The sequence below is a fragment of the Aspergillus heteromorphus genome (assembly GCF_003184545.1).
Source record: "Aspergillus heteromorphus CBS 117.55 chromosome Unknown BO70scaffold_2, whole genome shotgun sequence".
Lineage (NCBI taxonomy): Eukaryota > Fungi > Ascomycota > Eurotiomycetes > Eurotiales > Aspergillaceae > Aspergillus > Aspergillus heteromorphus.
The window spans coordinates 288355-308354 of record NW_020290407.1 but is presented as its reverse complement, the minus strand read 5'-3'; the positions used below and the strand labels follow the sequence as shown (position 1 = coordinate 308354).

At 53.7% G+C, this 20000-nt stretch overlaps 6 protein-coding genes across 6 annotated transcripts; 4 read left to right on the top strand and 2 right to left on the bottom strand.

Moving 5' to 3' along the window:
• Positions 1–795: 795 nt before the first annotated feature.
• BO70DRAFT_77000 (putative cellular morphogenesis protein (Rax2)) lies at positions 796–5069 on the top strand. Its single transcript, XM_025548705.1, has 3 exons — positions 796–2126; positions 2182–4434; positions 4493–5069. The coding sequence occupies exons 1-3, from the start codon at positions 974–976 to the stop codon at positions 4726–4728; spliced, it is 3642 nt and encodes a 1213-aa protein (XP_025403183.1). The 5' UTR covers positions 796–973; the 3' UTR covers positions 4729–5069.
• Positions 5070–5783: 714 nt separating this feature from the next.
• Positions 5784–6510, top strand: BO70DRAFT_328645 (uncharacterized protein; the record flags this gene model as incomplete). Its single annotated transcript, XM_025540748.1, has 2 exons — positions 5784–6174; positions 6328–6510. A coding segment is annotated over one exon (245 nt), but the record flags the coding sequence as incomplete, so codon positions are not given.
• On the top strand, positions 6155–8851 carry BO70DRAFT_367982 (uncharacterized protein; the record flags this gene model as incomplete). Its single annotated transcript, XM_025544599.1, has 6 exons — positions 6155–6174; positions 6328–6356; positions 6434–6643; positions 6718–7291; positions 7346–7974; positions 8034–8851. 6 exons carry the CDS (start codon positions 6155–6157, stop codon positions 8849–8851), a joined length of 2280 nt encoding a protein of 759 aa, XP_025403181.1.
• Positions 8852–11766: 2915 nt separating this feature from the next.
• On the bottom strand, positions 11767–13227 carry BO70DRAFT_306931 (8-oxoguanine glycosylase OGG1; the record flags this gene model as incomplete). The annotated part of the gene is made up of 3 exons (XM_025540056.1): positions 11767–12241; positions 12293–13059; positions 13133–13227. 3 exons carry the CDS (start codon positions 13225–13227, stop codon positions 11829–11831), a joined length of 1275 nt encoding a protein of 424 aa, XP_025403180.1. The 3' UTR covers positions 11767–11828.
• A 244-nt stretch (positions 13228–13471) lies between these two features.
• BO70DRAFT_358188 (splicing factor u2af large subunit) lies at positions 13472–15994 on the top strand. The gene is made up of 6 exons (XM_025542235.1): positions 13472–13683; positions 13744–14341; positions 14400–15013; positions 15060–15321; positions 15376–15587; positions 15645–15994. Exons 1-6 carry the CDS (start codon positions 13576–13578, stop codon positions 15669–15671), a joined length of 1821 nt encoding a protein of 606 aa, XP_025403179.1. The 5' UTR covers positions 13472–13575; the 3' UTR covers positions 15672–15994.
• Positions 15995–18293: 2299 nt separating this feature from the next.
• Positions 18294–20000, bottom strand: gprM (the record flags this gene model as incomplete). The annotated part of the gene is made up of 5 exons (XM_025544598.1): positions 18294–19324; positions 19371–19509; positions 19560–19714; positions 19770–19865; positions 19925–20000. 5 exons carry the CDS (start codon positions 19998–20000, stop codon positions 18294–18296), a joined length of 1497 nt encoding a protein of 498 aa, XP_025403178.1.

Below are 20000 nucleotides of genomic sequence, written 5' to 3'. Positions count from 1 at the left end.
AAGCAGTCCAGTCCGTCGCTGCGAGGCCGTCAAATATCAGGGGTTGGTGTCGTTATCAGAGAAGATCGCCTAATAATAGGAAACCCACCGGCTGCAAGGTGTCTCCCTCAGGCCAGCCTCTTGTTCCTACCAAGTAGTGCGACTGCAGGTTCTTCTACCTACATGGTACATGCTGATGCTGAAGAGGTATGCAATGATGTGACCACTCCGGTTGAGCTGAGGGCGTGGAATGGGCCCCTACTCCACCCGGAGCGGCACCGGCAGCACCAAGCAGCGGCGCCAGCATCGCCGGGTGGACACGGCTCCATTCCACGGCCAGACAACAGGGCCAGACGGGACCAGACGGGCGAGTAATAGGACGTATCGCCGTACCGGGGCGCAGGTTAATCCGGGCCGCCCCTCCCGCGGGTTCGCTTACTACGCAGCCTTCCCACTAACTAATAACAGCAGCAGTGGAACCGGGCCCGCGGCGGTGCTCAATGACCGGGCGGGAAATGATGGTACCTGAAAACCACCGCCATCCAGAGCCCAGCAGAACCTTGAACCTGAACAAACCAAAGCCCCTGCTGGCCATGTCACTCTTTCGGTCCATCCAACTTCTTTCAGTCATTCGTTAATTAATTGCTTTCACCGGGCTGCCCGTCAGTCTCGCCAGTCCGTCTATCTATCTATCGGGCCTCTCTGCCTGAGATCACACTCGTTCCTTATCTTTCTTCTGCCATTCCTTTTGCTTTCCCTGCGTCTGCCCACTATTAATTAATGTTCCTGGCTCGACCACTCCTTTTCTCGCGTCCACCGTGCCGATAGCTCCCCCCCCCATCCCAATTCAAGCACATTCATTTATTGTCTTTCTTTACGGCCTTACTACCCCATTTTCCCTACACGTTTTCTCCGATCAAGGCCCTTGGAGATCCCTCCCCCACCCCCTTCTGGGCTTCACCGTCTCGCTAGCCTGTCGTCGCGCACCTAGACAATGAGGGCACCCTCACTGTTTGGGCCTGCGACGGCTGGCTTGTCAACCGTCCTCCGCCTTTGGCCTTTGCTCCAACTGACCCCCGCTTACGGATTGACCTTTCAGTCGGTTACAGAGCCAGACTTGGACCTGTCGCCATTGGGCCAGGTCGCCTTCGCGGGAGACTTCGATGCGATCGCGCTCTACCAGTACACCGAACAGGCGGACACAGCGACCGACAATAACGATGCGCAATCCATTCTCACCCCTCTCCCGAACGGCATCCTCACGTCGCTCTCGACATCCGATGCGCAGATCAATGCCATGTGCCCCTTCACGAAAAAGGACGGAACGTTCGAGGGAATTTTCGTTGGGGGCAATTTCACCAGCCTGGGTGGGGTCGAAACGGAAGGCGTTGCGTTGTATAATCCCGACTCCAACAAGGTGACGGCCTTGTCGGGTCTTTCGGGCTCGGTTTCGGCCTTGCTGTGCGACCAAGATACCAACAGCGTATATGTTGGGGGAAACTTCACATATTACAACATCTCGAACGCCGTCGCTTGGGTCGGAAGTGAGGGCTGGTCGAACTTGACTTTTGGTGGCTTTAACGGACCCGTCAGTTCCATCCTCAAGGAAAGCAATGGCAAAATTATTTGGGGTGGATCGTTCGACGGTATTGGCAACTCGACCTCGTCTGAAAAAGGCCAGCAGATCATCAACCTCCAAAATGCTACGATCACCTCGGACGCAAATTCATCAACCAGTGGCTATATCAGTCCCAGCAACATTGTCTGCCAGACAAGCGGCGACGATGGCGAAGGAAAGACATGGCTGCTAGCGAACAACTCCCCGGGCTACTGGCGTGCAGAGATGGAATTCGAGTACTACCCCAGCATGTTCAAGCTGTGGAACACCCATTACGAGGGAAGAGGAACGAAAACATTCCTGTTCAGGAGACTACCGGACAATGGAATCATGAACTTGACTTACACCGATCCCGACACTGGCAGCCATGCTTACTGCGACCAATCCTGTCCGCTTTCCAACAGCACCACCGAAGAGTATCGCGAGTTCAAATTTGTCAACAGCGTTGGCATGAGTGGATTCCAAATCGAGGTCTTGAGCTGGTACGGTGATGGTGGCGGTCTGAACGGGATTGAAGTCTTCGAGAACAGTGAGTTTACCTATAATCATTTCTTGGTGGCAGCCTATGCTCACTGGCCGTCAAGATATCTATGCCTATGCCATCAATGCCTTCAACGAGCCAACATGTGGAAACATAAGTTATCCATCCACTGCGACACACACAGGATCATGGGCTGTGGCACCGTCGGGCCAAAGCTCCTCCCAATACTTGACGACGCAGGTTACCGACTCCAATGCGACCAGCGCCTCGGTCATCTTCGAGCCCGATATCAAGCTGTCAGGGAACTACTCCATCAAACTTTACACCCCCGGATGCGAACAGGATGACACCTGTGACTCACGCGGTATCGTCAATGTTACTGTCACTCCTACAAGCGATACTGCCGAACCTGCTCAGACGACTCTCTATCAGACCAACTTGTATGAGAAATACGACACGATTTACACAGGCCATGTGGATGTCAGCGATGGTTCGTTTCGCCCTCGTGTGGAGCTGAAGCCGATAACCAACCAAGGGAACAATATCACTGTGGTGGCCTCCTACGTCCAGTTTGTGGCGAACTCGGTGTCAGGAAACTCCAGTGATGACTTGAATGGTTTATACGAGTTCAACCCATCAGGCGCGAGCCCAAATGTTACCAGTTCTGGTGTCGACGAAGCCGGACTGGCCCTTGACGAGGATGCTAATATCATGAGCTTGGCCACTTATGAGAATGTCATATACGTCGGCGGAAATTTCTCGGGCTCCGACATCGAAAACATCATGTACTTTGAAAAGGACAGCAACGCGACAGCAATGCCCAAAGGCGGCCTGAACTCCGAAGTGACAAGCATGGCGGTGCTGGACGACTACCTTTATGTAGGTGGAAATTTCACGGATACCTCTGACGGTGGCAACGACGGTCTCAGCTATATCGCGGCGTATTCCTTTGATTCGAAGACCTGGTCGGCACTTGGAGCAGGTGTCAACGGCCCTGTCAACAGTGTCCTTGCTCTTTCGCTTAATGTTTCCATGGAACTTAACGAGACCATTATCGGTATAAGCGGTGATTTCGATCACTTGCTCCCCTTTGACGAAAGTCCGTCAACAAATGTCTCCGGGTTTGCTATCTGGGTACCCTCGCGCAACAACTGGCTGCAGAATCTCAACATCAGCCAGCTGGAGTTCGCCGGGCAACTGTCAGCCTATGCAGTGGGAAACAACACCACTATCCTTGCTGGTAGTCTTTCGACAGGCGGAATTGCTGCCGCTGGCGCTGTTGCTCTTCTGTATGACGATGATCTGGGTCTGGAGCCCCTGTTAACCGACTTCAATACAAGCGGTCAAACCTACACAGGTCTTTACGACACAAGCTCTGGCAGCAATCTTACGATTCTTGGAGGCCACTTCACTACCAATGCGAGTAACGGGTCTGTGATAGAGAACCTTGCTATCATTGACGGCAACGCCGGTACCGTCAGCGGTCTTGGAGCAGGAGTGGACAGTAACTCTACGTTTTTGACCCTGTCAATTGCGGACAAGGTGCTCTACGCAGGTGGAATGGTCTCTGGAACCGTAAGTGGCGCGACTTTGAATGGACTTGTAGCGTTCAGCATGGAAAACGAAACATTCGTCCCATATCAGCCGCCCCATTTCTTCGGCGACAACGTGACGGTCAACGCTATTGCTGCTCGCCCCAACAAGAACGAAATCTACGTCGGAGGACGGTTCCAGACGGCTGGTGCTCTTCCGTGTCCAGGCGTCTGTTTCTGGGACACGTCGGAGCAGCAATGGAATAGACCAGGCGCAAATCTGAACGGCACAGTGATGGCGCTCAAGTGGATGAGCAGTAATGAATTGCTCGCTGTGGGCGATTTTACTATCGATGGAAACAATTCAGTGGTTGCTACCTATGTCAGCAAAAAGCAGAGTTGGCAGACTTTTGAGGGTGCATCCTCGTCCGACATTCCTGGAACCATCACAGCCTTTACCCCCGCTAACACCGCCGTGACTAAGTTCTGGCTTGCGGGAGTCTACACCAACGGCTCCAGCTTCCTTGCCGCCTATGACGGTTCCAGCTTCACGTTTCTCCGGAACGTTTTCGACGAGGGAACCGATATCCGTGGCCTCGAGGTGCTTCCTATCTCCCGGAACCACGATGATGTTAGCGTTCTCAACGACGACCAAATGCTTTTGGTCACCGGCCAGCTTCTGATCCCTGATTTTGGAAACGCTTCTGCAGCCCTGTACAACGGGACGGCGATGGTGCCTTTCATTCTCTCCTCGACATCCGATGGTCAGCCGGGCAGCATATCCCACATGTTTTTCCAGAACCAGAACCCCTATACCAGCGGAGGTGCGTATTAATATTTACAAGCCATAACTGAATATACCTGAATACTAACAGTTCGCAGGCAAACACCTCTCCAACGGTATCGTCGTGTTGATCTCTTTCTGTTGCGCGCTCGGCTGCGTCTTCCTGATCGTTATTGCCGGCATCATCTTTAACAAGATCCAGCGCCGTCGGCAGGGTTACATGCGGGCCCCGCAGGGAGTGGGAACCGACCGACCCTCCAACATGCGAAGACTTCCCCCGGAGTACCTATTCAACTCGATCAAGCAACCCAACCCCGGCGCGCCCGCCATATGAGTAGAAAGGGGGTTCCGCATACCCCGCTGAATGACATTTCACCGCACCATCTAAGGAGCAAAAACGACATCTAAACTGACATCTCGTTGATTCAATCTCATCTGATACCTCAGAACGGCGTTCTTGGGCAACAATCCATCATATACCCGATTCTTTATTTTTAATTATTTGTTCTGATCCTGTCCTCCTCGTTTCGGAAGGAGGCCCCCGTGCTTTCATGCCTTCAATTCTTGTGTATTGGCCTTGTGCCTCTTGTTTGTGCTATTTGGCCTGGGGCCCTCTCAGTGGAACCCCCCCCCAGCTCGAAGTCCAATCGTTGTGAATTTTGTGTGTTTGTCTTGATCTTGTACCATAGTCTTCACTGGCGTGACTTGTCCGCGTCTTCTGATCCCTTGGGCGGTGGATGTCATGTTACGGGGTGGATATGTACATAGCCCGCGCGAGATCGCGGTAATGACAATAGTAACTACTAGTACCTGCCAGTACCTAGCTACATACTATATATAGATCGGTATACACGTTGATTGACTCCATTTTGCCCGCAGGATGGGGGCCGTGAACACTCCGCGTGTCTACCAGTGTCACGTGGGATGAGGTGAGATGGCGATGATTGGCAAGGGATGTTGCCTAGCGACCTACTCTGGGCTACTATGTATCCCAGCCGCTGCCATCATTCGTGTAGATGGGCTCTCAGGGTGGCGATCTTGGGGGTGGTGATGCGTATGTGGGAGGGCCGGTGTCAGCTGAGGAAGGGGAAGGGGACTCCGGGGGTCGGTCTGTCTTAGAGTGGGCTGGTCCCGACTCCAGCGGCCCTGCAGCTGCGCAGCTGCCAGCCTGTTGCCTTCCCCGCAAGGCCAACAATCCCCGGGCGGGACAACGATAGTGCGGACCGCCGGGGCGGCAAACTGGCCAAACTCCCAAGGCCGCAAAGGCTAGACCGATGCTAGTGTCAACCCCAATTGGAGTCTCCAGTTCCCACTAGCGCTAGCCAGTCAACACTAAACCCCCCCCCCGCTTTCTTTTTCGCTGCTGCTTCTCACCCACCCAGCCCGTCTGCTGCTCTGTTTTCCCCCGAAGGAAGGAAAGGCTGAACGCCCGCTGGTCGCTGGTGAAAGCCTGGCCCTCTCGCTCTCGCTCCCTCTCAGTCCCTCTCCTTTTTGGGCCTCTTCTTGCCCTCCTCCTCGGCCTCCCTTCCTTTCCCTCCCCTTCCCTTCCCTTCCCCTCTCCCTCAGTCCCTCTCCCTTTCTTCCCCAGATATCGGTCTTCGGCCCTAGTCGATTTTAGCTCGCTTCGGGGCTAGTCTCACTGGCCGACCTTCGACTGCCTTCGCACTTGCTTCCTCCACCCTTCCCAGTGTCTATTATTATTGGTTCCCTACAAAGTCCTTTCGGATGCTGCAGCTCAACCGTCTACGGTACCCTCCGGTATGCGATCCCGCACAGGCTGGTACGTTCAAAAATCAACCCCCCCCCCTTACAAATTATCGTCAACCCGTCTACAATCCCTGTCTCCAACCTTCTCGCGATCCTGCTTTTCATCCTTGCTGTGCCCAAGAGATCGAGAGGCTGACTTCCCGCCTCCGTGGCCCAACCACCGCAGCCTGACGTGTCGCACTCGTAAACTCAAATGTAAGTCCACTACAACCTTGGCTTACGATGCCCTCCGCTGCGATGGCGCAGAAGGCTAAACAAAGTGACCGGGCTAGGTGACGAGCAAAAGCCGGAGTGTTCTCAGTGTCGCAAGGGTGGGAGAGAGTGCCGTCCCAGCGAGGGGATCGTATTCCGCCACCAGCAGAATGCCTCGATGAACAAGGACCTGGAGGGTGCCTCCACTGGGCGCGGCAGCTTGAAAGGCTTTTACTCGTATAAAAACACCTTCGACAAGGATAGTGTGTGGTTGGATATTCCCAAACATGGTACGGACCAGGGGATGCTTTCGGTTCGAGGTTTTCGGCAGATGGTCTGACAGGTCTCCCTGCCTTTGTTCTAGTCATCTTCGTCGACAACTCCGATCCCTACGCGGAAGACCTAGAAGCCGCCCTAGGAGAGTCAGAAGCAGCCATTCTGGCCGCAAATTCCCAAACTCGCGCCTGGAGTGCCCATCGCACATTGTCTGCTGACGGGGAAACGCATGGCTTAGAAGCTCTCTCAACCGTGGCTGCTCACGATCGCCTTTCCTACCCTTCCGTGAGCATCGACCACCCATCCATCTCACCGACAGATAACAGCGCACCGTTCAGCAACGTCCCGCCCCCGTTATCGTCCGGTTCCTCTCCGACTCAGATCCGCGGCACTATCGCACCGCTGGTCTCTCCTCCTCTTTCGATTACTTCCACCAATAACCATAATAATAATATCAACTTCCTTCTCAATCCTTCTCAATCTCGGTCACCGCCCGTGGACCCCCATATTCAACACGCCCCACAACGTAGGAGCTCCTCCTTGACTTCCAGGACAGCAGCGCCGCGAACGACATCCTCGGATGCAAAGCCGGATGTGTCGCCCGAAACAGACCGTGAGGTTGCGTACCTCCTGAGGCATTTCTCCGAGGTTCCAGGGCTCTGGTAAGTTATGGAAGCGCATCGCATTATCCTTCAGCTCACAGTTGACCCTGGTAGGATGGATCTCTTCGATCTGGGGACATATTTCGCCTCATACGTCCCTGTCCGGGCGCTCCGGAATCCGTTGTTGAAGTATGCCGCCTGTGCATACGCTGCGAAGCAGCTGGGTCGCGTTCGAGGGGGGAAGGTATCTACCGGCGGGGTCTATACAAGACAAGATGCAAACAACGTAGACTGGAGCTGGCGTGGCGCCAAGTATTATGAAAAGGCGATCCAGCTTCTGATGAAAGAGCTGCAGCCGGATAAAGGGCCTCCGCCATTAAGTACTCCCGAGGCATTTGGCCAATGGCAGGCCGCTGAACTCTGCGAGGATAACGAGAACCCACGCAAACGGAGGAGGCGCTATTCCGATAGTCGATTCTCGAAGGGGCTCCATTCGGATGAAATCCTTGCCGCAACGGCCATATTGTCTGTATATGAGTTCCTGGATGCCACCGGACCGGCGTGGAATCGGCATTTGAGCGGGGTGAAATCTTTGTTGGACGTTGCTGAGGTGGGGATGATGCCAGTTGAGCAACGCCCGTCTCCGGGAGGAACCTCGCTCCAACAGCCGAAACTGTCGGGACTGTCGAAAGCGAGAAGGGCGACCTTTTGGAACTTTGCCCGACAAGACTACCTGGCGGCCTGTAAGTTGATACCGGTAAAGAGATCATCATCTCGGCCATATTGCTAACACGGGCTGCAGTTATCAATGAGAGCCAAACGAGATTGAATACCGACGACCTGGTGTTGTGGACTGAGGCCGGACTTCATATTGACAATATGGGCTTCCCTAGCAGTACGGGCACAGCTGGGTACCTTGACAGCGAAGAAGCCCCTAAGGAAGACCTGATATCGAATGCCCTGGTCTGGATCCTGTCAAAGATCGTCAATTTTATCAGCGCTGGGGATAACATCCAGCTGGGCCATCCAGGGTCTATGGATGCGAGTACCTTGGGCCTGTCACAGCAGGTGTTACTGGAGCGGTGGTACCGGCTGGAGGCTGAGCTTGATGTGTGGCATAACGGGCTTCCCATGACGTTCCAGCCCTGTGCACGAGTGGAACTGTGCAAACTGCCGCACAATAAGGACAGCAAGACCTTTGACGCTGGCACGCTGTCCGAGATCTGGTTTAGCCTACCTATGTGCTCGTCCGCCATGCAACATTATCACATGGCTCGTATCCTTCTCCTGATAAATAAGCCACATGAGTCGACTAGCAGACGAAGTACCATCACGGACCGCCTCAATTCGTATCGCTCGATTGAGAGCGATATCCGGTCCCATAGCCGGGAGATCGTGGGGATCGCCCTGGCCTGTCCGAACGGCTCCGTCCGCATCAACTCTCTCCAGCCGCTGTTTGTCAGCGGCCAGTGCCTGAACGAGCCGGGGGAGCGACGGACCGTTCTGCAGCTGTTGCGAGGAATAGAGGCCGATTTGGGCTGGGCGACGGAGTACCGCGTAAATCAATTGCTCCGAGAATGGGGCTGGAACGAGAACCCTGTGGAGATGGGCGTCTCGTGATTCCGCGATATAGGCAGCACCAATGATTTTGCATACTGGTCTCTTCATGCCCGCTGAGGGTCTTGGAGCGCACCCAGACATCTTTGCTCCTGGCCTTGCGATGCTCGCTTGACTTCCGCGGACGCCATTGAGGATCGATCCATTTTCCAGATCAGGAACGGCACCGATACTCCCTGCCGCCTCGACCAGCGTCCTCGGCGTCTGAAGCAAATCCTCACTGACGACCATCTTGTCGGACCCGTGTCGGTCAACATCGACTTGAATGGTTCATACACACGTGCATCTGCCTGAGAGTCAGCTTGTCGCTTACTGAATGATACCAATCTGTTCATGCTTGTTTTTCAAAAACCGCAGGAGGGGGGAGGGGAAAAGTCACGAAGGGGACGGCGAGCGGGGAGGATCTAGGATCGATTTCGATCATACCTTGGGTCGGTTTTCTTCAGTCCATGCATGTAGTGGGCGATAGGCGATGTTCCTGACTTCCTTTTCCGTATGTTTCCGCATAGGCGACGGCGCACAATAGCAAATGCATTGAGGGCGATGTCCCAACGAGACCATAGACCACCGCACAGGCGTACAGTCGGGCAGGAAGACGAGGAGGAGATCCAGCCCCTTAGATAGTGGGCAGCCTCGAAAATTGCGCCCTGAACCGGATTGATTCGTCCTCAGGCACTCGGCTGAGTTGCCTGGCGGTTCTGCAAGTTCGGGATGCACGTGCCGCCATGACGATCTACTTCAGACTAAGTCAAGGACCACTGCAAATATTTAATTAAGGATGTGCTTACTGCTACTAACTAGTTACCTATCTAACAGTTAGGTAAGTTGTTCCCTTCCCCGGCCTAGTCCCCGTCCATCTGCATCCCAGCCTAAATGCTTGCTAACTGTATCTAACGCTTGCTTGCTACTGTGGTCCTAAAGCAGCACCGTCTTTCCTGTTGCACTGTTGCCCTCTAATGATCGCCGCCGTGGATACTGGATGGGATCCTGGATAAGTGGATACTTACACCTAACTGAACGGAAGGTTATCCGACCAACCAATTCAATTCAATCCAATCCCATCCCATCCCATCCCATCTGCCTGACTGCCCCGCGCTGCTGCGATCGATGCAATTCCACCAGCCTTTCTTCAATCTCCAGCCTGTCTGCAGAGTTTGGACTTCGGAGTGCAGACATCATCGTTGTTAGATTGGGATCTTCGGCCTTTTTTCCCTGCTTTTTCTTCACTTCACTTCCCCGTTTTTGTCTGCGCCCAGTGCCCACTGCTGCCTTGGACTTGCCCTGTGCTTCCTCTGTGGGATGTGATGATTGATTGATTGACTGACTGACCGACCGGATTACTGTTCTCCATGGGGAAGGGAAGTAGTTAGGTTGGTTGCTTACCTGCCTACCTATGTACTCACTTGGTTAGGCTGGTTTCTACTTATCACTAAGGGAGTTTCTGGTCTGGGATCTCTATCTTTATGTATCTACCTATGCTTTGGAGATGCTCTACTGTAGTTGTTATATGGGGTGGGTAGTACGGAGTACTTACTGTGTGGTATGGTATATTGTGGATTCTGGATTGTAAATTGTGGAGTATAACCACCCCATAATAATATATGTCCGCCGTGCTCAGTATGTATAGTATGTATGGATGCAGGCAAGTGTTCCGATTATTCGCTTGGTGGGTTGGTTTTGGTTTCGATTTTCATTTGACATGTCTCGATTCTTCAGGCCTCAAAACTTGGCTGCCTTGGCTTGCTTGTCTTGTTTAGTTTGTGTTGTAGTTCGGACTGTCTGCATGCTGACACACCTGCTGTAGTTAGTTAGTCTGTGCGGTTATAGCTTATATTAATTATATGATGATGACGATGATGATGATGTGATAAGGTGACAATAGCTGCAATCTGCAAATAAACAAATAAATGAATGAACGATTAACCCTGGACGGATGGTCGGACGGATGCATCAGATATATCTACTAGGTACTGTGGTATCCCTGGATTCTGGATTCTGGATTCTGGATTCTGGATATCTAACTCTGCCTGTTTACTCTGGTCTGGGCTAATCTAAATCCGATATTCCTACCTTAAAATATCAGCTAGCAAGTTCAGTTCTGTACCTTATTTTTAATTTAGAATGGAAGAACAGTGCAGCAGTGGGAACGGCGAACGGGGAACAGGGAACAGGATGGCGAGTACAACTTTGCACATCGGGTACGTCGTTGTCTGAGATAATGAAAGACATGGATTAGCATGGGTGAGGCGTGTGGGAGGTGAATCTGCGGGGCGTCCGTACCTGCCTAGCTTGTAAACAGGTAGGTAAGTACTAACTAGTTACGGAGTACGGAGTACCTGCTTAATACTTATCTAGGTCCTGAGACGCGGGATGGAACTGCATATGATGTGATATATCAGTGAACAGGTTCGGTCTGGTTGGCTCTGTTGGGTGTTGGGCTGTGGGGAATGAGAGTGGATGGGGTACCTAACTACCTACTATGGGGTTCGTGACTGTGGCCGGAGTGGACCGATGGTGCCTTGCTTTATCGAGTCGATAGATGACGTTCTGACGTTCTGACTGATTGACTGACTGGTCTGATGGGTTGGTTGCACTTCATTTGGGTTTGAGATCGCGTCTGGAGTGTTGTGTGATGGTCTTGTTTGGGAATTGGGGTAGAGGATATCCGTCTTTTCTTGGGTTGAGGTGTATTTCTTGCTTGCTTAATTATGGACTAGTTGCTTTTTTTCTCCCCCGAACTTGGAGAAGACTTGGAATTGCCTACTACAGACTGTGTGCTGGGGTTGCTCGGTGGGGGTGGTGGTGGTGGGACTAGCTGTGTGAACTCGTACATTGCATCGCGACACGAATGATATATGAAGCTAATTTGGGTTACTGTCTACGCCGGAGGGTGCCTGGAGTGTCGAGTCGAAGTACCGATAAGTTCTCTGGTCTAATATATACAAGAATATGAATATAAGATGCAGTAGGGGGTTGTGGTTCAGCGGTTCCGAAGCCGCTTCGACATCCTCCTCGTGCTTGAGGCCTGCACAACAGTAGGCTTCGTATCCACTTTCTCCTCATCATCCTCGGTCTTCACCTCGTCCTCCGTAAAGGATCTCTTCAAGGGCACTGCCATCGTGACCTTCGTTTCGACTTCGACATCCTCCTCCTTGACCCGAATATCCTCCCCCTTGACTTCGACATCCTCCTTCACCTTGACTTTCACCTTCGTAGCAGCCAACCGATCCGAAAACGTCTTCAAATCCGCCGTGAAAAGCACACTATGCGCCCACCCCGCCTCCTTCCCCCAAAGCTTGCGGAAATGGTTCCCTACCGCATCATACGTAGCCTTTGTAAGGGACTTGTGCGAGCCTTTCCCGAACTTATAATCCCGTTGAGCGATTTGCCAAACTAGAACCCGGTCAGCCACCAAACAGCAAACAGAGGAGAAATCAAACCAACCATGCGTATCAACCGGCACCGCCTCCCCCCAACCCAGCCCCATCAAACACACACAATCCGCAACCTTAGGCCCGACCCCCTGCAGCTCCAGCAACTTCTCATGCGCCTCGCGATACCCCTCCCTCCCCTCGGGCCTCATCTCTCCACCGCCCGCCGCCTCCGTCCCCCAAGCCGGACTCTCCGGATTCCGCAGCGAATCCAACCACCCCTGCTCCCGCTCCTTGGCCACCATCACCGCCGTCTGGTAGATATACTTTGCGCGGTACCCGAACCCCAAGCTCCGCAGCTTCCCTTCCACGTCATCCGCCGTGAGGGCCTCCGGGGCCGGGAAACCGTGGTAGGCGCGCCCGCCAATGGAGGCGACATGCGGGCCGTAGTTGAGACACAGCTTCTCGACCATCTGCGAGATGCGCGCGATGTTGTTGTTGCTGCTGCAGATGAAGGAGACCAGGGCCTCCCAGGCATCCTGGCGCAGGATGCGGATGCCCGTGAACTGGGGGGCTTTTTTACGGAAATTGGGGTCGTTGGCGGACCATTCGGTGTAGAGGGTTGTGAGGTTGGCGGAGAGGTTGAAGTAATTGGTTAGGAGGGAGGTGATGGTTGTGGTGGTGGTGTCATCTTCATTCTTATTGTTGCCATTAGGGGAGGAGGGCGATTTTGATGGGCGATAGGTACGGTAGTAGAGATCATTGGGGTCTTGTCGGAGGGAGAGAAGACGACCGTGAATTACACAACGCCATTCATCACTGTCTGGGACATTGTGCCATCTGGGTGGTAAAGCACTGGTTAGATTGGTGGGTGTCCTGGATAGAGAGTATCGGGGTGGGTACGTGCGGTTACCGGAAGGATTGACCACAGCGTAACGTGGTGTTGATGCACAACTCATTGAGGCTCACGGGCAGCTTGCGCCATTCGGAGAAGGCGCCGACGGTCATGATTTCAACGGAATCTCAGGCAGCCTGGTCTGGTGCGACTGGGGTGAGTGGCGTCACTGGGAAGAGCGAGCGACAAGCACCAAAAGATTCTGCCGGGTCCCGGCCCGACACAGCAGGCGGTCAGGACGGCTGCTGCTCTCGCCGATCGTCACCTGCGAGTTTTCCCTCCAGCGCAGCTCCAACTTTCTCCCCAGTCCACCCTGCCTCCATCGTGACGGTGTCATCGCGGTTGCCCTACGGAGAGTCTGATCGTACTGGATCTCGCTCCCATTTTTGTCTGCTACCCTTCCGTTTCACCCGTCGAAACGGCTTACATCGAGCAAACGCTGCCCTGCCGGAGCTCTCACAATGAACGGCGATACCTACTCGTCCAGAGGTGAACCTTCCTCCCGCCTGTCGTCGGATCGGATGTCTAACAGGCGCGGCGCAGATGGTGGTCGCTCCCGGGACTACTACGTGAGTGATACGTGAAACAGTGCCTTACTGATCTGCTTCTAACGGTCTTTCAACGTACAGCGCGAGGAGCGCCGCGAGCGCGCAGACCGCGGAGATCGCGGTGACAGAGGTGACAGAGCCGACAGAGGCGAGAGGAGACGGTCGAGGTCTCCCCACTTTAGCTCCAGAGGTTCCCGGCGTGATTTCGAGGTAGATTCGTACTCCACTAGCCGCGACTACCGTGCCAGAGAACGGGAGGACCGCTATTCCAGCCGCAGAGACGACCGGGAATGGGACCGGGATCGTGGCGACCGCCGACGCAGAGACTTTGAGGACCGACCCGCGCGTCGCGAGAGAGGAGACAGAGATTTGTTTGAAGAGAGACCCCGGCGGGAAGGCAGAGGAGACCGCGGCGAGCGCCCCGAGCGACCTGAGCGGGCTGAACGTGGTGAACGCCCTGAGCGCGGCGAGCGTGGTGGTGAGCGCGGAGGTGATCGCGGTGGTGACCGTGGCGAGAGAAGGGAGCGGAGACGGAGCGCGTCGCCTCCTCGCAAGAGAGAGCCCACCCCCGATCTGACAGATATTCCTTCGGTGTTGACTCGGAAACGTCGCCTGACGCAGTGGGATATCAAGCCCCCGGGCTACGAGAATGTCACTGCTGAGCAGGCCAAGCTGTCAGGTGAGAATTTGTGATTGACTATTGTTATTGACATGCGTGGACTAATGCAGTTATGCAGGCATGTTCCCCCTCCCCGGAGCGCCCCGACAGCAGCCCATGGACCCCAGTCGCCTCCAGGCTTTCATGAACCAGCCCGCTGGCGGGAACGCGGACACCTCCACCCTCAAGCCTGCCAACTCTCGCCAGTCCAAGCGCCTGTTCGTCTACAACATCCCCCAGAGTGTCACGGGAGACGCTCTCCAGGCCTTCTTCAACATCCAGATTAACGGCCTCAATGTCGTTGAGAATGTGGACTCCTGTATCTCGGCCCAGGTGTCCGACGACCACTCCTTCGCGCTCCTCGAGTTCAAGTCGCCCAACGATGCCACGGTGGCGCTTGCGTTTGATGGAATTACAATGGATGAGCATGAGGCCACCGCTGACGCCGCCGCCAATGGTGCGGCCCAGGGCTTGGAAGTGCGGCGACCCAAGGATTACATCGTGCCTGGCGCTGTGGAGCAGGAATACCAGGAGGGTGTGTTGCTGAACGAGGTTCCCGATTCCCCCAACAAGATCTGCGTGTCGAATATCCCGCACTACATCCCGGAGGAGCCCGTCACCATGCTTCTGAAGTCGTTCGGAGAACTGAAGTCGTTTGTCTTGGTGAAGGACGGTTCCACGGAGGAGTCGAGGGTAAGTGGTCGATGTTTTGTGCATGGCATGCGCTAACATGGTCCAGGGTATTGCGTTCTGCGAGTATGCGGATCCCTCGGCCACGAGCATCGCTGTGGAGGGACTGAACGGCATGGAGCTGGGCGACCGACACCTGAAGGTTGTGCGCGCCAGTATCGGCATGACGCAGGCGTCCGGCCTGGACATGGGCGTCAATGCGATGTCGATGTTCGCCAAGACAACGTCCCAGGACTTGGAGACCAGCCGCGTGCTGCAGTTGCTGAACATGGTGACGCCCGAGGAGCTGATGGACGGGGAGGACTACGAGGGTATGTCTTATACTAGATGAACCAGCTGATATGAACACATACTGACGATGACAGAAATCTGCGACGACGTGCACGAGGAGTGCTCCAAGTACGGCAAGGTGGTGGAGGTGAAGGTGCCTCGCCCGTCAGGCGGCAGCCGCCAGTCGCCGGGTGTGGGCAAGATCTTCGTCAAGTTCGACACGGTGGAATCGGCGACGAATGCACTGAAGGCGCTTGCGGGCAGAAAATTTTCGGACCGCACTGTGGTGACGACCTACTTTTCGGAGGTGAGTTCTCTTTCTTTTTTCCACCAATCTTTCTGGCGGCATTCTAACCAGTGGTAGGAAAACTTCGACGTCAGCGCCTGGTAGTGTAGGACGGACATAAAACAAACCTTTTCCTATCTGTTGCTGTTTTGTTCAATACTTCACGATGCGTAATTGATTCCGTGGTCTAGCCCGGGGCAGGCGATGCACAATCTGTAACGGGGAAGAGTTGGGATTCTAAGATCCGAGGAATGAGGATTGAGGTTTTGAGGAAGGTTGAGAAATCTTTCGACTGGGTTACGATGTATCATAGCGAGAAATTTTGCTTGGATCAGATTGAGTAGATTACCCCGATTACCCTAGATTTGCTAGCGCTCTGGGTTAGAAGTGATAGAGGAGTACGAGTACCGCAGCTGGTCTGTCTCGTAGATTAGACAGACACCCACATGCAAGTAACCTGCCTCGGGGACTCTCGGGGACTCCGATGGGATGGGATCTTCAATCAACATGTCGATCTAGAATCTACATCGCCTCGGTATCACACACCATCACACCACCACCACCCTCCACTCCCCTCCACAACAAGGGTGTTGCTCAAACGGCCAAGTCGACCCCACAGAAACCCCGCAGGTTTATACCCCGAACTGTGATTGTGTATCACTCACTGTATTCTCATGTACTGTTATATAGTAGTAGTTATTGGGAACTCACGGGTTGGTGGCTCTTGACTAATATGATCCTGCTCTTGAGGGATCGTGGATGGTGAGTTGGCGAGTTAATTGTACGACATTGACATAATGAAAGAGAGATAGTTAGACGGATCAAGGAGGCAGGGGCATGCCGTCGGTGCGTGTCTCTTGTACGACCTTCAACCTTCAGCACTAAACATCTAAGTTACGGAGTACTCCGTAGATATCTGCCTTCAAATCTCCAGGTGGTATGTTGTAGATAGTACTCCGTCATTGGTGGTGGTAGTCTTATAATGATGATGATGATGCAATTGTACTACCTACCTACCTGTAGTAGTACGCCCTGTATCTGAAAGAATCCATTACCAACTGTCTCGATAGGTCTACTACCCACTCCCTAGCAAGTACAGGTAGGTATATAGGTAGGTAGCACAACCCCTCAACCCATCCCACATATACTAAACAGAATATCTCTGCGCCCCTGTCCCCCGCCGTAATTATCTATCCACATGGGTAAGCAAGTCCTTAGGCGGAATCATATAGTCCGGTCTAGCCCTAAGCCTCTTTCTTCCCTTCCCTTCGCTTCCTTCCCCTTCCCAATCTAGGTACCCTACCGAGGACCGGACCGACGTGCAGCTGCGTGCCGGTGCAGGTGCATGCTTACCACTAAGTACTACTACTACTACTACTACTACTACTACTACTACTACTACTACTACTACTACTACTACTACTACTTTACTGACGTAGTACCACTTACAGAGTACATTTACCTACTAGTACATACCTACCTACCTATCTACCTATTTGCCCATCCAAACACAGAATACAAGCGAAAGAAAACCCGTCGCGGAGCTAAAGAAATTAGTGTCCGTGCGCGCCGAAATGCCATGCGATGCGATGCGATGCGATGGTACTCTGTAGTGCTAGTGGCAGTGGCAGTGGCATTGGTACCATTACCCCGGTCCCCACCTATAATAGGTGGACTGGACTGGACTGGTCTCTGGTCTCTGGTCTCTGGTCTCGACGGAGTAATCCCCTCCAACCGAACCGACAGTATGTAGATTGTGTCCGTCTGTGTGTCTGTCTGTCTATAGCTTGGCTTGGGATGTGATGTTAGATGCTTAGCTGTAGCTGTAGCTATACCCACACCCACACCCACCTATCTGAGTATTTATTTTGGATTCTATGGGGGATTTATTATTCTATTTATCAGGGAGAGTGGGAGAAAGAGGAAGGAGAAGAAGAAAGCGAAGAAGGAAGACAAGGATGGAGAGGAGAGGAGAGGAGAGAGAGAAGAGGACGGCGCAGATTACCCCTTTTCGGGTAGAAGAAGGAAGGAAGGAAGATATGGGACGGGGGACCCCGATGTGTGTAGTTATGTAAGAAAGTGTCTAGATCGATCTGAAGATCAGATGTGATATTGTAACTACTAACTCCGTACTCCGTACACAGCCTACCTAACATAACCTACCTAGACTAGATTATTTGCTACATAGGTTATATACGTATGTATAGTAGGTACCCCGTAGATGTAGCTTCTCTACATTCTAGACCAAGGGGGGAAAAAAAAGCCATGGGGTAAAACAAAACAAAATGAGTTCAATGTAACATGGAACTAGCAAGTACCTAAGCAAGCAGCTAGATCGTAAGCGAGAGCAAGTGTCGTGCCACTAGAATAAGTATTTAAGCGTCAGATCATAGCATGCGGGGATGTCGCTGTTTACAGTTTGGGGGTCCGCCGTTGTGGGCTTTGTTTAACTTATTAAGGTTTGCTGGTAGTAAGCACTTGTTCGACTACTGTATGTATTTCCCACAAGGAAATACACCTACTTACACACACACACACACACACACACACACTTTCCGATGGGATCATTGAAGATATTCATTCTATTGAATCAAATACATGGAGGGGTATATAGTAGTGTAGTAGAATCCGTACAGCCGTAACAAAACCATCGCTCTTGCGCCGAAGAAACCCCACCCGAAACACCAAGCCAGTAATCCAAGCCCAATCCCGCCCAGCCCGGCTGGGTTATTGCGATCCCGACGAGGAATGCCCCCTGGCGAACGTCGCCTCCGGATCCCATTCGCGTGCCGCGCCTTGCGACACATTGGGTGGCGGCTGTGGCGAGGAGAAACTCATCGATGGGCGCACGTAGCGAGCCTCGCGGCCGTAGCCCCCGTCGGGGGTCTTAGTTCCCAGGGTCCGTGCGGCGCTGGGGGTCCGGACTATCGGTTCCGGCTCCTTCATGTTGTAGGGGGGTAGCCCGCCGTTGTTGCTGAGCATTTCGTATGCGCGCGAGTCGGGGGTTCGTCGCGCGTCCACAGAAACGAATTCGCTGGGCTTACCCATGCGGGATTTGAAGAATTCCGCCCAGCCGATGAAGATGGATGGGCGTGCGAAGAGGACGAAGTTCCAGAAGCCGACCAGCGCGAGGAGGATGAGTACGGCGAGGAGGGTGGCTCGGTTGGGCACGATGGATTTGGCGAAGGTCAGGCACTCTTTTCGCTCGCCTTGTGTCAGAACGAGGCAGGCTAGCCACGGGGCGGCCCGGTCTGCGTTCGCGGTCGTGGGGGCCAGCTGGTTGTCCATGTTGATGAAGACAACGGCGAAGAAGATGACATTCCCGATTATGATCAGGACCAGGCTGACTCCGCGCCACTGGAGCTGGAGAACACGGCGGACCCGACGGTATGCTTGACGGGCGGTCATGGTTTTGACGCTGGAAGAGTAAGAGGGAATGCCCGAGCTGTTGGTCGTTGCCGCCTGGTCGAAGACAGATTTGACGTAGATGTAAATGCAGTACGCCATGGTGACCAGCTGCAGGATCAATGCGACGACGGCAAAAGCCATGACGGGGGCCCAGTAGTCATGGTTACTCTCGTGGATGTTGATATGACACACAGTACCGAACCGGTAGGACACCCCTGTGAGGATCAGCATCACGGCCAGCCCAATGACCGGGATGCCCCATCCGAGGACCAAAGCTGCCCACATGAATTTCTGACCAAGCACGACCTCCCAGCAGACTTGGAGGTGGAAAGCCAAGGTGCGGATGAAACCTGGGACGGTTAGCAATTACATGTCGCTATGCATGGGCAAACGTACTGAATACCACCGTCACCCAGCCTCCGAATAGAAGCATGGACCCGGTAAAGGCACAGGATAAGTCAGTGTGCATATCATTGGGTGTGATCTGGTTGTAGCATTGCTTAGGCTCTACCCCGAGAGGGATAATAAAAGCGACCTGGAACACGTTAGAAGGGTCAATTGATTCGTCATGGCCAGCCATCTCACCTCCATAAACAGGATCCCCAGCGTGAAGCAGATGCTCAGGTAATGACGATGCGTCCACTTCGCGGGAAGAACGGCGTATGATACAAGGAGGAATATACACAGAGGTAGTACTGCGACCCCGAGCCAGCTCGCGACCTTGGTTTGGGAGATCAACTCTATATGCGACAAAGCCATTAGCCTGTGTGGTTCCCACCAATGCGGCCGACATACCATCACCATACGTCCATGCTGCCAGCGGGCATGGTAGACAGCAGGAGACGTTCCCATGGGTGGTGGAAATGGCCTGGCAAAATCTTCCGTCGATGACTGCAAAGAAGCACGCGATCAGCCCCGTCAACGGCAACAAGCAGCGGAGGATAGCTTACATCCACCGTGAGATGGGAACAGGGTCTCCTGGAGAAACGGGGAGGGACAGAGCCCGGTCATTGTCTGGTTGGTCAT